Raw genomic sequence first — 14191 nt, forward strand, 5'->3', positions numbered from 1 at the left:
TGTAATTTATTTGCTTGCTGTGTGCTTTTCTGTTTTGTTGTTTTCTCTCTTCTGTCATCTTTTTCACTATAAGATCATTACGTTTTTACAAGCCAATTGAACTATAAAATCCATGAGGGCAGGTTCTATGTCTTTCTGTTCACTCCTGTGTACCCAGCAATGCTGGGCACATGGTAGGTTGTTCAGTAAATAACTTTTGGATGGATGGATGGAAAAATGAATGGCCTTTTACTCAGCTTAATCCATTACAGTACTAGGTTAGTTAGTCCTTTGGGATTTTCTTAAAAGCAGATGTTCTCTCTAACTTCTATTCAAGATTTTTTAAATTACACTTAAAATTTTTTAAATCATACTTATTTTGGCTTTCTGGTTATTTGATATCCAAATAAATGGATGTTTTATTAAATAATGAAATCATGCGCAAAATGTGCTTATACACATTTTTTCACGAGGGTCTGTTTCTTTTCAGATTTGGTACGACTCTAAGACATTTGCTCACTGGAAAGGAGCGTGTACAGTAAAAATCCCAGTAACCCTGGACGCTGTAAGCTATTTTCAGACTGTTATTTTTACCTGCTGTGCTGGCTAGTTTACTCAGGCTGCCATGACAAAACTCCATAGACTGACTGGCTTCAACAATAGAAAGTTAATTTCTCACGGTTCTGGAGGCTGGAAGCCCCAGATCAAGGGGCCAACCACTTCAGGTCCTGGTGAGGGATTTCTTCCTGGCATGGAGACAGACACCTTGATGCATCCTCTTATGGTAGAGGGAGTGTGTGCTCTTCTTGTGTCTCTTATGACACTAATCGTTTGGATCAGGGCCCCACTCCTATGACTTCATTTAATCCTAATTACCTCTTTTAAGGTCTCCAAATACAGTCACACAGGGGCTTGGGACTTCACTATGTGAAGTCATTCAGTTCATAACATGTGCCTTCATAGAAAGAACGAAGGACGTCAGTGTATAGTAACATATACACGTGGAGACTGAATGTAGATTAGTAGAGGGGCTCCCTGGTGGTTCAGACAGTAAAGAATCCACCTGCAAATTGGGAGACCTGGGTCAATTCCTGGGTTGGGAAGATCCCCTGGAGGAGAGCATGGCAACCCACTCCAGTGTTCTTGCCTGGAGAATCCCCAAGGACAGAGGAGCCTGGTGGGCTACAGTCCATAGGGTCACAAAAAGTTGGACACAACTGAGCAACTAAGCATAGCATATAGCACAGAACTGAAGGCAGGGAGAGGGTTTGGGGAGCAATGGCGAGTAACCATTAATGGGTACAGGGTTTCTTTTGGGGGGTGATTTTTAATTGATTATGCTGATGGTTGTATGACTGAATATACTAAAAACTACTTAACTGTACACTGTAAATGGATGAATTGTATGACGTGAATTTTCACAGTTTGAAACACTGAAGACACAGTTCTTCCCCATTTATTTACCTTTGCATGTCTAAGAAAAATAATCACACTGACAACAGGGAGTAAACACAGTGATCGCACAGATACCATACAGAATGGCCTTCTACAGCACCAAATCAGGAGACGTGAGTTTCTACTTGGACCTCTAGGCCCAAGGGGAGGCTACGAGTTATGATGTTAGACCCAGAGCAGCCCATCCAGGCTGCATTTCCTTTTGTTAAAATTAATTCATTTGTTATTTATTTGGGTGCAGCAGGTCTTAGTTGCAGCACTCGGGGTCTTCGTTGTGTCAAGCGGGAACTTTAGTTGCGGTGCACGGACTGTCTAGTTGTAGTGTGCAGACTTACTTGTCCTGTGTGATGTGGGATCTTAGTTCCCTGACCAGGGATGGAACCTGAGTCCCCTGTATTGCAAGGTGGATGTTTAACCACTGGACCACCAGGAAAGTCCCCCAGGCTGCATTTCTGAAGGGAAGTTTGCTCCTGCAACTGAATCACAGCCACTACCAGAGACCTGAAGTAGTGTGAAAATTTTTAAATAGATATATGTTATTTTTTAAAATTCTCAGCAGCAATATGAACTCCGTTATAGAGAAAATGGAGCTTCCCTGGTAGCTCACATGGTAAAGAATCCACCGAGGAGACCTGGGTTCAATTCCTGGGTCAGGAATGTCCCTTGGAGAAGGGAATGGCAACCCACTCCAGTATTCTTGCCTGGAAAATCCCATGAACTAAGTGGCCTGGCAGGCTATAGTCCGTGGGGTCAAAAGAGTCAGACGTGACTGAGCGACTAACACGTTCACGTTCACACAGAGAAAATGATTTCAGATGCCAATTTTCAGATCTAGAATAGACCTTAACATTCATCTACTTGAATCCCTCATGCTTACAGGTGAAGACAGGGAGGTTCAGAGAAGTTAAATTACTTGTCCAGGGTTTCAGCTAAATTTTGGTAGAACTGAGATAAGACCCCAGGTCAATTGGACTTCCACTCCAGGGCCCATCCATATTAACTTACTGCCTCATTCTTTGAAGGAAAATAAAAGAAGAAGAAATTGACGGATGCGGGTGGGGAAGTAAATGTGCTTTTACCTCTTGCTGCGAGTCAAGCAGACGGGGGACATCTTGCATACTCCACCCTCACTGCTGACTTCATGTATACAGCAGTGCCCCTTATCCGAGGCTTCATGTTCCTCAGTTTCAGTTACCTTCAGTCAACTGCAGCCCCAAAGTATTAACTGTGGTCCAGAAACACTAAATGGAAAATTCCAGAAATAATTCATAAGTTTTAAACTGCATGCTACCCTGAGGAGCATGATGAAATCTTGTGTCATCCTGCTTCATCCTGCCCAGGACATGAATCATCCCTCGGTCCAGCAGATCCAAGCTGTATATGCTACCCACCCATTAGTATAGGGGAAGGTATCATTATATAGGGTTCAGTACTCTCCTCAGTCTCAGGCATCCACTGGGGGTCTGGGAACGTATCCCCCGGGAAGGAAGGAGGTGCCTACTGTATTCTAGCTCTTCTCCCCACTTGCAGCTTACTCAGAGCAATGTACAAGACTTCACGTGATCCAGGGAGCTTCCTAAGAGAGGACTACACTGGGAGGCACGGAATCTACTGGGCTGTCCTTGCCGTGAGTGCTATTCCAGAAGACCCATGCCTACAGCTCTGTTGTCAGAGTCACATCAAGTGCCCTTGGCAGCTTCTAATAACAGAGATTTCACAGATTCACCATCAGAATTGAGCCAGTCATCCTCGTGATGCAGGGAAGCAGGGACCAAGAAGTGTATAGGCTAAAGTAGGGACAACAGTCGTCTATCCCAAACCACGAAACCACCATCTTTTATAAACATATACACAGGTAAATCTGGGCCTGCTTGCATAGACATAAAAATCCCCTCTTTAGCAGGGTCCTAAAAATAAACTTGTTTGTTATATTGACAGGAAAATTAAAAATACAAAGCAGGAAAGGCTACCTATAGGATATTCAGAATAGATAAAATTTGATGGAGGGTGAGAAGTTTTCCCTAATAATTTTTTAAATGAACCATTTTTAATATTTGAACTCTTTTCCTTTTAATGCCAGGGCCTGTGGTAAGCTACAGGCTGGGAGAAAAGTAAGAATACAGTAGACCCCCTTCCCCATGAGGGATATGTTCCAAGACCCCAAATGGATGCCTGAACCCGAGGAGAGTACAGAACCCTATATAAAGATATTTCCCCCTATACTAATGAATTTGTGTTCACAAATGTATTTTGCTTTTGAGTCTACATTTATAAAGAATGTATAATGGGACTTTCCTGGCAGTCCAGTGGTTAAGAATCCACCTACCAGTTCAGGAGACATGGGTTCCATCCCTGCTCATGTCACAGCGTGACTAACCCTATGCACCACAGCTACTGAACCCGCGCACTCTGGAGCCCATGCTCCACAACAAGAGAAGCCACCGCAATGAGAAGTGTGCGCACCACAGCTAGAGAGTGGTCTGTGTTCAGTGCAACTAGAGAGAGCCCAAGCGCAGCAACAAAGACCCAGCACAGCCAAAGCTAACTAAATAAAAAAATGTTTAAAGAATGTATAATGAAATATTTTAAAAGCCTTCTTTGAGATTGCCTTATATGAATCCTCCTCTGAGAGTATTCTTCTATTATAGATACCAGTGTTTCAACGTGGTGGAAGTGTGGTACCAATAAAGACCACTATAGGGAGATCCACAGGCTTCATGACTGATTCCCCATATGGACTCCGAGTGGCTCTAAGCACTAAGGTACTTGGAAAGTATTACTTTTGCACCTCTTGTTTGTTATGACTCTGTCTCTTTACAGTGGTAGCTCTGAGTGTATAAGAGTGGTGAAGCCCATCTATGGGATAGGTGCTCCTGATGTTTGTCTAGAAATCAAATTTTGAGTCATTTCTGCATCATTGTCCAACTTATCTAACTTTCCTGGAATTGCTCTTCAGGGAACTCTGAGAACTAGAAATGATAGAAATTTCCTCTAGGGTACTGTGACCCTTGGTGCTCTGCAGCTTGGCATTGATTACCACTGGACTGAAAGCTCACTGGGCCATAGGCAGCCTGCCAGTGTGGATTAGCCCTGTCAGTCTCCGGTAAAAGGGTCCTGTGTCTAGGCAACATTCCAGGGACGCAGCCCCACACACAACTTTCATTCTCATTGGATGGCTCAAACAACTACAGTCTCCTAGGGTAAGGTCTAGAAGGATCCAGAATTGATCTGTTCTTTTGAGGAGTTCTTTTGAGCTGAATGAGACCTATAGCAGATTCCTCTCCTAACCGTTTGCCAAAATATAGTGCCAAACACAAATCCTCACTCTTAAGCAAATGTTATAATTCACTTTCTTTTTCTTACATCTTTCTTTTCCATCCATTTCTTTTAAGCATGTCTTCTTGGGTCAAACTATGGGCCTTGGGCCTATGGGAGGGCTATGGAATAAATTACAAGAGACTTGATGTCCATAGCTCATGAAGCATTGTCAGTAACAGGGAACTGCCATATGGAGTGCTGTGACATTGTCTGACATGCAAAAGGGATCCTCCTACCAAAAGACAGTAGGAACTAGGCACCATTCTCCAAATGGAGGTTCTTCTAAAGATAGCTGATCTCATCCATTATATACTTTTTCCTTTTAACTTCAGTTTCACTGGGTGAATGTTTCTTGACCTGTTGTCACATTTTAGGGTAGTATTTTTGAAGTCACCTATGCCGCTGACCATACTTAACAGTTTAAACCTCTTTCAACAAAGCCTAACTCTCTGTGCCTCCTGTTGTGTGACTTCCTTATTCATATTATTTCACAAATGGGTATTGAGTGTTTATATATTTTATGATGACTTTGTACAGCTTTAATATTAAGCAATTGTTCAACATAATTTTTCACAGATTTTGTAATCAGTTATTTCCTTTAGGGAGGGACAGTCTTTTCCAAGAAAACTATTACATGAGCATACTCTCTGTGATTCCACTCTCCAGGGTTCTGCCATGGGTGAATTCTATCTCGATGATGGGCATTCTTTCCAGTACCTCCACCGGAAGCAATTCTTGCACAGGAAGTTTTCATTTTCCTCAGGTGTTTTGACCAACAGGTAATGGCAGCTAAAAGAGCCATGTGCTTTCATAAATAAATTATGCTATCCATTTGCTATCCTTAAATGCACACTGATATTTTAAGGTACTGTTTTTAAAAAGTAATGATGAAGGCCATTTGTATTTTTCTTCTTTTCTTCCAGATTCATTAATGTATGATTTAGAAATAAAATTTTAATATAAATATACAAGTAGAGTATACAAATACAATTGTAGTATATTTAAAGTGTATGGTGTAATGACTTGATATAGTATACATTGTGGAAGTATTCCCCTCATCAAGTTAATTAACATGTCCATCACCTCACATGTTTAACCTTTTTTTCTGCCTTTTGATGAGAACACAAGTTCTACTACTCTCTTAGCAAATTTCAGTTATGCAATACAGGATTATCAACTGTATTTGCCGTGTTAGATATTTGATTCTCAAACCTTCTTCATCTTATAACTGAAAGTCTGTACTCTTCTACCAGCCTCTCCCTACTTCTCCCACCCCTCCCCTAGCAACCACCATTTTACTCTGTTTCTATGAGTTCAACTCTTTTTTCCTTTTTTTTTTTTTTTGCATTCCACATATAAGTGATGTCATTCATCACTTTGTTGAATATTTCAGTCCACTTCTTGTACTGTTCAGGTCTGTGTTTGGTTAGGTACTTTTTAATATTTTCCATATGTATTGAAATTCTCATTTTGTTCATGCATTGCTCTTTGAACTTGGTGAGCATCCTATGACCGTTGGTTTGAACTATCTATCAGGTAAACAATTTATTTCATTAAGGTCAGTTTCTGTAGATTAATCATGTTCTCTTGTTAGGAACATATTCTCCTGTTTCATCTCCCTTGACTCCTGGTGTTGTTTCTCACATTAGATAAGACAGCCATGTCCTCCAGTCTTTACAGACTGGCCTCATGTAGGAGATGATCCTCATTGATCAGCCTGTCCTGAGCTCCTTATAGCTTCCAGACCTTTGTGATTATCCACACTGCCATGTTCGTTCTTAGTGACTGCCAGTAGTTAAGGATATGCTGAGACCCATCTGTATCCCAAAGGGGCATATTTTAGTCATCACCTAGATACAGGCTGATTAGAACCTTCAGGCAGTACCTGGGAAAGTATGCAGTTAGATCCTTTCCAGGAAGAACCTGGGAGATGGATATTTTTGCCTGCTCCCTCTGCACTGAGCCCTGGGGGGATAGCCACTCTGCCTATTAACAACTGCTTCTTTATTTGCTGTAATTAACTCTGTTGCCTCTTAGAGCAAGGTGATTTGAAGGCCTGTCTCCCCAGGTGGGAACCTTGAAAGGATGGACACTGGAAGTGTGATCCAAACCTTTTACTTTTTCTGGAGAAGCTGCTGCTGCCAAGTTGCTTCAGTCGTGTCCGACTCTGTGCAACCCCATAGAGGCAGCCCACTAGGCTCCCCCATCCCTGGGATTCTCCAGGCAAGAACACTGGAGTGGGTTGCCATTTCCTTCTCTGGAGAAGCTAGGAGTTGCAAATTCCCTCCCAACCTTATGGGACTATGCCAGAGGTGGGGCTTCCCTGGTAGTTCAGTGGTAAAGAATCCACCTGCAATGCAGGAGTCACAGCAGACGCAGATTCATTCCCTGGGTTGAAAAGATTCCCTGGAGGAGGGCATGGCAACTCACTCCAGTTTTCTTGCCTGGAGAATCCCCATGGACAGAGGAGCCTGGAGACTACGGTCCATAGGGTCACAAAGAGTCAGATACAACTGAAGTGACTTAGCACACAAACATGCCAGGGGTGGGAGTTAAATGGAAAGTGTGTTTCAGCCTTTCCTACTTGTTTTGATGTGGGTATTTTCTCAATCACCCAATGTGCAGGAGTCACTCAGCTAGTTTTCTGGTTTTTTCTCAAAGAGAATTGTTCCATGTATAGCTTTATATTCAGTGCATCTGTAGAAAAAGGAAAATTCAGGAGCCTCTTACGTTGCCACTTTGGTCTAGAGCCCCCTGGGAGTATTTTTCAATCACTCTATGAACATCCCAGTCTATGCCCCAACCAGTAACGCTGAAGAAGCTGAAGTTGAACGGTTCTATGAAGACCTACAAGACCTTTTAGAACTAACACCCAAAAAAGATGTCCTTTTCATTATAGGGGACTGGAATGCAAAAGTAGGAAGTCAAGAAACACCTAGAGTAATAGGCAAATTTTGCCTTGGCATATGGAATGAAGCAGGGCAAAGACTAATAGAGTTTTGCCAAGAGAACGCACTGGTCACAGCAAATACCCTCTTCCAACAACACAAGAGAAGACTCTACACATGGACATCACCAGATGGTCAACACTGAAATCAGATTGATTATATTCTTTGCAGCCAAAGATGGAGAAGCTCTATACAGTCAGCAAAAACAAGACCAGGAGCTGACTGTGGCTCAGATCATGAACTCCTTATTGCCAAATTCAGACTTAAATTGAAAAAGTAGGGAAAACCGCTAGACCATTCAGGTATGACCTAAATCAAATCCCTTATGATTATACAGTGGAAGTGAGAAATAGATTTAAGGGACTAGATCTGATAGATAGAGTGCCTGATGAACTATGGACTGAGGTTCATGACATTGTACAGGAGACAGGGATCAAGACCATCCTCAAGAAAAAGAAATGCAAAAAAGCAAAATGGCTGTCTGGGGAGGCCTTACAAATAGCTGTGAAAGAAGAGAGGCAAAAAGCAGAGGAGAAAAGGAAAGATATAAGCATCTGGAATGCAGAGTTCCAAAGAATAGCAAGAAGAGATAAGAAAGCCTTCCTTGGCGATCAATGCAAAGAAATAGAGGAAAACAACAGAATGGGAAAGACTAGAGATCTCTTCAAGAACATTAGAGATACCAAGGGAACATTTCATGCAAAGATGGGCTCGATAAAGGACAGAAATGGTATGGACTTAACAGAAGCAGAAGATATTAAGAAGAGATGGCAAGAATACACAGAAGAATTGTACAAAAAGATCTTCATGACCCAGATAATCACAATGGTGTGATCACTCACCTAGAGCCAGACATCCAGGAATGTGAAGTCAAGTGGACCTTAGAAAGCATCACTACGAACAAAGCTAGTGGAGGTGATGGAATTCCAATTGAGCTATTTCAAATCCTGAAAGATGATGCTGTGAAAGTGCTGCATTCAATATGCCAGCAAATTTGGAAAACTCAGCAGTGGCCACAGGACTGGAAAAGGTCAGTTTTCATTCCAATCCCAAAGAAAGGCAATGCCAACGAATGCTCAAACTACTGCACAATTGCACTCATCTCACATGCTAGTAAAGTAATGCTCAAAATTCTCCAAGCCAGGCTTCAGCAGTAAGTGAACCATGAACTTCCAGATGTTCAAACTGGTTTTAGAAAAGGCAGAGGAACCAGACATCAAATTGCCAACATCCGCTGGATCATGGAAAAAGCAAGAGAGTTCCAGCAAAACAGCTATTTCTCCTATATTGACTATGCCAAAGCCTTTGACTGTGTGGATCACAATAAACTGTGGAAAATTCTGAAAGAGATGGGAATACCAGACCACTTGACCTGCCTCTTGAGAAACCTATATGCAGGTCAGGAAGCAACAGTTAGAACTGGACATGGAACAACAGACTGGTTCCACATAGGAAAAGGAGTACATCAAGACTGTATATTGTCACCCTGCTTATTTAACTTCTATGCAGAGTACATCATGAGAAACGCTGGGCTGGAAGAAGCACAAGCTGGAATCAAGATTGCCAGGAGAAATATCAATAACCTCAGATATGCAGATGACACCACCCTTATGGCAGAAAGTGAAGAGGAACTAAAAAGCCTCTTGATGAAAGTGAAAGAGGAGAGTGAAAAAGTTGGCTTAAGCTCAACATTCAGAAAATGAAGATGATGGCATCTGGTCCCATCACTTCATGGGAAATAGATGGGGAAACAGTGTCAGACTTTATTTTTTTAGGCTCCAAAATCACTGCAGATCGTGACTGCAGCCGTGAAATTAAAAGGCGCTTACTCCTTGGAAGAAAAGTTATGACCAACCTAGATGGCATATTCAAAAGCAGAGACATTACTTTGCCAACAAAGGTCCGTCTAGTCAAGGCTATGGTTTTTCCAGTGGTCATGTATGGATGTGAGAGTTGGACTATGAAGAAAGCTGAGTGCCGAAGAATTGATGCTTTTGAACTGTGGTGTTGGAGAAGACTCTTGAGAGCCCCTTGGACTGCAAGGAGATCCAACCAGTCCATTCTAAAGGAGATCAATCCTGGGTGTTCATTGGAAAGACTGATGCTAATGCTGAAACTACAGTACTTTGGCCACCTCGTGCGAAGAGCTGACTCATTGGAAAAGACTGATGCTGGGAGGGATTGGGGGCAGTAGGAGAAGGGGACAACAGAGAATGAGATGGCTGGGTGGCATCACCGACTCGATGGACGTGAGTCTGAGTGAATTCCAGGAGTTGGTGATGGACAGGGAGGCCTGGCATGCTGCGATTCATGGGGTCACAAAGAGTCGGACACGACTGAGCGACTGAACTGAACTGAACTGAACTGATGAGCATCCCTTCCTTATTGTCTTCATCTTCCTTTCCTTCCTTCTCTGAAAAATGAAAAAGAATTCAGTATAAATTCCTATTAGTCCCATTTATTCATCTATTCAAACATTCATTAAGGATCTGATTTCTTGCAATTTGATTGCAGCATCCAAGTCACATTTGGGACTTCAGTGTCCTTAAGTGATGTCCCTCCAAGTGGCTTGTTAGAGGAAGACTACTGGTTAGCTTGGGCTTCCCAGATGACTCAGTGCTAAACAATCCGCTTGCCGTAACAGGAGACACAGGAGATGCGGGTTTGATCCCTGGGTCAGGAAAATCTCCTGAAGTAGGAAATGGCAACCTGTTTCTGTATTCTTGCCTGGAAAATTCCATGCACATAGGAGCCTGGTGAGCTACGGTTCATGGAGTTGCAAAGAGTTGGACATGGCTGAGCACGTGTGCACTGGTTGGCTTATCTTTGCATATAGAGTCATCTTTTTCCATCTCTTCATCCTAGTAAATGTGACAGCTATATGTTTCATGCCTCCATAGGCATGAAAGATGGGAGGGGATGGTGATCCGGTAGCTAGTCCAAACCCCTGTTCCTCTCCTTTTCCTAATGTCATTTGTTGTATCTATTCCAGTTGTGCTGACGAGACCAGTCATTATTCCAGCAAGTGTGTGGTGGAGCAGATCTTGGTCCTAGGCCTCAAGAAGCAGCCATCTTCTGTGACTGCCCACTTAGCTGGTGAGGAAACAGGCCACTTGGTTCTATCAGCATAGAAGTATTTGCCATGAAGAGATGGTTAGTCTAAAGCTGATGTAATGTGCTTAGCCAAGTGGATTCTGCTTTTTCTGGCAAGAGTCAAAAATACTAGTATCTAGAGGAGATGAGGCCATCCTGCTTCTCTCTTCATCAACTGTCTTTCTGCTCATTGTAAGCTGTTAATATTTTCCTGAGGGAAATCATTTGGGGGCTTGAAATAATACTGTAGCTTCTCTGAATATTTGTTTTAAACTGTAGGTATCTGAAGTCGTAGGGAATCCTACTGATATTTGTTGAGTTTCTTAAAGGACCTGGGACAGGATATATCTTTTTTTAACCTACTGAATTTGCTGGACAAATCACTTTGCTCCTTACAGTTTCTTTTCATTCAGTCTTTTACTCAAAACACTGGAGTGCTTCATGTTTTAAAAATTCATGGAAGTCCAGGAGTATAAGTGGTATTAATTTGGATTCTCCTATATGGAATATAAGATTTTATGATAGAGACAGAAACATTTTAAATTCAAAGAAAAGACATTTCTTTTCTGGATAGTCAATGGACTTTCCCTTTTACTGTTTGGATCTCTAGATGGCACCGCTCGGCCTGTGGCTTTTACATACCATGCCACAACATCCACCCTGAACCTGGAGACGCTCTCGCTGAACGTTGGTGCTGACTGGAAGGTGCGCATCCAGTGACAGAGCAGTGCGCCTGGTGGCAAGAGCCAGGAGCAGCTGTGCCTCTCTGCCCTCCCTGGGGCCTTTTATGCGATTCGTGCCTCGTGCTAATTGACTTCTCTGGCTTAAAGTCACCTTTCATTAGTCACAGTTTATTAGTGAACAGTAGATTTCAGATTTTTCAGATGTTACATTCTGAGATGTGCTGGGAATCATACTCTTGGCATCACACACCACTTCTAGATGCAAGTGGCCCAGAGACATTTATAGCATTCACAGCCCTCGCGTTGCTCCTTGGGCCATGGCCTGGGGTTTGTGCTGTGGCCCAGTGGGGAGCTTCTCTTTGAGCACAGCTGGGTGAGTTTGTTTCAAGTGACAAAGCGTTTGTGTGGCCCATTTGTGGAAGCTTGTCTCAGTCCATGTGGCCGAGCCACTCCAGCTCCAGCAGCTGAGCTGCTCAAGGTCTCTCTCGAAGTGGACAGTGGCCTCTGGTAACCGCCCCCCACCACAGACCTCTTTTACCCACTTAGACATGGGCAGGGCAACCCGTTTCTACTTTTCTACTTTCTATATGTACTGCAGCAACAAGGAGTTACTCTGCCTTACAGACTGAAAAGCTGGCTTAAAACTCAATGTTCAGAAAACTAAGATCATGGCATCTGGTCCCATCATTTCATGGCAAATAGATGGGAAAACAATGGAAACGGTCATAGACTTTATCTTCTTGGGCTCCAAAATCACTGCAGATGGTGACTGCAGCCATGCAATTAAAAGATGCTTGTTTCTTGAAAGAAAAGTTATGACCAATCTAGACAGTATATTAAAAAGTAGAGACATTACTTTGCCAACAAAGGTCTGTCTAGTCAAAGCTATGGTTTTTCCAGTAGTCATGTATGGATGACTTGGATCACAAATGGGGAGAGTTGGACCACAGAGAAAGCTGAGCACTGAAGAATTGATGCTTCTGAACTATGCTGTTGAAGACAACTCTCGAGAGTCCCTTGGACTGCAAGAAGATCAAACCAGTCAATCCTAAAGGAAATCAGTCCTGAATATCCATTGGAAGGACTGATGCTGAAGCTCCAATACTTTGGCCACCTAATGCGAAGAACTGATTCACTGAAAAAGACCCTGATGCTGGGAAACATTGAAGGCAGGAAGAGAAGGGGACATCAGAGGATGAGATGGTTGGATGGCATCACCGACTTGATGGACATGAGTGTGAGCAAGCTCCAGAAACTGGCGATGGACAGGGAAGCCTGGCGTGCTGCAGTCCATGGGGTCGCAAAGAGTCAGACACGACTGAGTAACTGAACTAAAGTGAGAGACTGAATCAAGAACACAAAGGGATCCTTTTACTTGTCATGTTTTTGGGGTCTCCAAAGTTCCCAAATTAATCGCTTAAAATTCTAGTCTGTTAATATTGGTTTTATTAAATTCTGTCTACTACCCAAAGATTATTTGTAACATGAGTAAACTATAATTTAAATTAATAACATAAATACCCACCATCAAACTTCAGAACAAGAACATAGGACTAGACTGAGGGTGAGGTAAGTGAGACACTTACCTGGGACAGAAAATATACGGGGATGCCCAAATTCACAGTAATCAAAATAAATAATACTTTAATGTAATATTTTAAAAATCAACACTAAAAGAAAAAGATCCATGATGAACAAATATCACAATTTTAAATAAGGATAGGATCAATATACCACATTTTACGTTTGACTCAGATCCCAGCACAGCTCGGCATGGGCTGGAGCACTACACCACAACAGCCCCTTGGGAGGTCCTTAGGGACTCCCTGCGGCCACAGCATCTGCTAGGGCAGCCTTGTATCCTCAGCCCTCCTCAACATACGCACTTGCTTATCAGGCATCCTCCACTTAGTAACTTGCCAACCGCCACCCCAGTGCCTTCTGTTCCCTGGACCCAATATCTACTGCCTGCCCTCTATGTATGCAGATCCTACCATCTGTCCAGGCACAACTGAAATCCCACTTCCCCATGGAGCCTTTCTAACTCCCTACCACCCACAACTCCCCTTTACCACAGCAGTGACTTTACCCTTCTCTGACAGGCAGCCCCACTTCTACATAACATGCAGTCGGATGAACATTCTCTTGGATGGCCCCTCGGTGTTTCAGGTTCGTCTGTCTTGTTCCCCTATTAGATGGCATGTTCTCCAAGATCATGTTATATTTCTCTTATATCTGCCAGAGCACCATTATACTTGACTTTTAGTAATGATTGGCTGACTGATGGATTGATTAAAAATTGAGAATTGAATATACTTGTTTCTGCTTGACTTTTATGACATAGGACTCTTCCCTCCAGATATAGTAAATGTTGTACATTTTCCAGTGGACACATTTCATTGTATCAGTTGAGCTTTGCACTATATGTAAGTACATATAGACATATGCAGATTCTTTGTTCGTATTTCTGCAAGTTTTACAATTAAAGAGAAAGGAAGAAATCTCCATTGGCTGAAGTTTTATTTCCCAACTTCAGATTTCCCTGCCAACCTAATTGGAAAAGGCCCTGATTCTGGGCAAAATTGAAGGCAGAAGGAGAAGGAGACGACAGAGGATGAGATGGTTGGATGGCATCACTGACTCTATGGACATAAATTTGAGCAAGTTCCAGGAGTTGGTGATGGACAGGGAAGCCTAGTGTGCTGCAGTCCATGG

The 14191-nt window shown here is 42.7% G+C and overlaps 1 protein-coding gene across 14 annotated transcripts in view; it reads left to right on the top strand.

Moving 5' to 3' along the window:
* GANC (glucosidase alpha, neutral C) overlaps nucleotides 1-13981 on the top strand; it is a 73219-nt gene extending 59238 nt beyond the window's left edge. For 9 of the 14 annotated variants that reach the window (XM_060419122.1, XM_060419123.1, XM_042253030.2 and 6 more), the window contains 5 exons: nucleotides 470-544; nucleotides 4083-4196; nucleotides 5419-5531; nucleotides 10693-10796; nucleotides 11404-13981. In XM_060419122.1, coding sequence (XP_060275105.1) covers nucleotides 470-544; nucleotides 4083-4196; nucleotides 5419-5531; nucleotides 10693-10796; nucleotides 11404-11513 — 516 coding nt within the window. In that variant the 3' untranslated portion in view covers nucleotides 11514-13981. Of the gene's footprint in view, nucleotides 1-469; nucleotides 545-4082; nucleotides 4197-5418; nucleotides 5532-10692; nucleotides 10871-11191 lie in introns of all 14 variants that reach the window. The other 5 variants (XM_060419126.1, XM_060419125.1, XM_060419127.1 and 2 more) reach the window with 2 other exon arrangements.
* The last annotated feature ends 210 nt before the right edge of the window (nucleotides 13982-14191 follow it).

This window comes from Ovis aries, chromosome 7 (genome assembly GCF_016772045.2).
Source record: "Ovis aries strain OAR_USU_Benz2616 breed Rambouillet chromosome 7, ARS-UI_Ramb_v3.0, whole genome shotgun sequence".
NCBI lineage: Eukaryota > Metazoa > Chordata > Mammalia > Artiodactyla > Bovidae > Ovis > Ovis aries.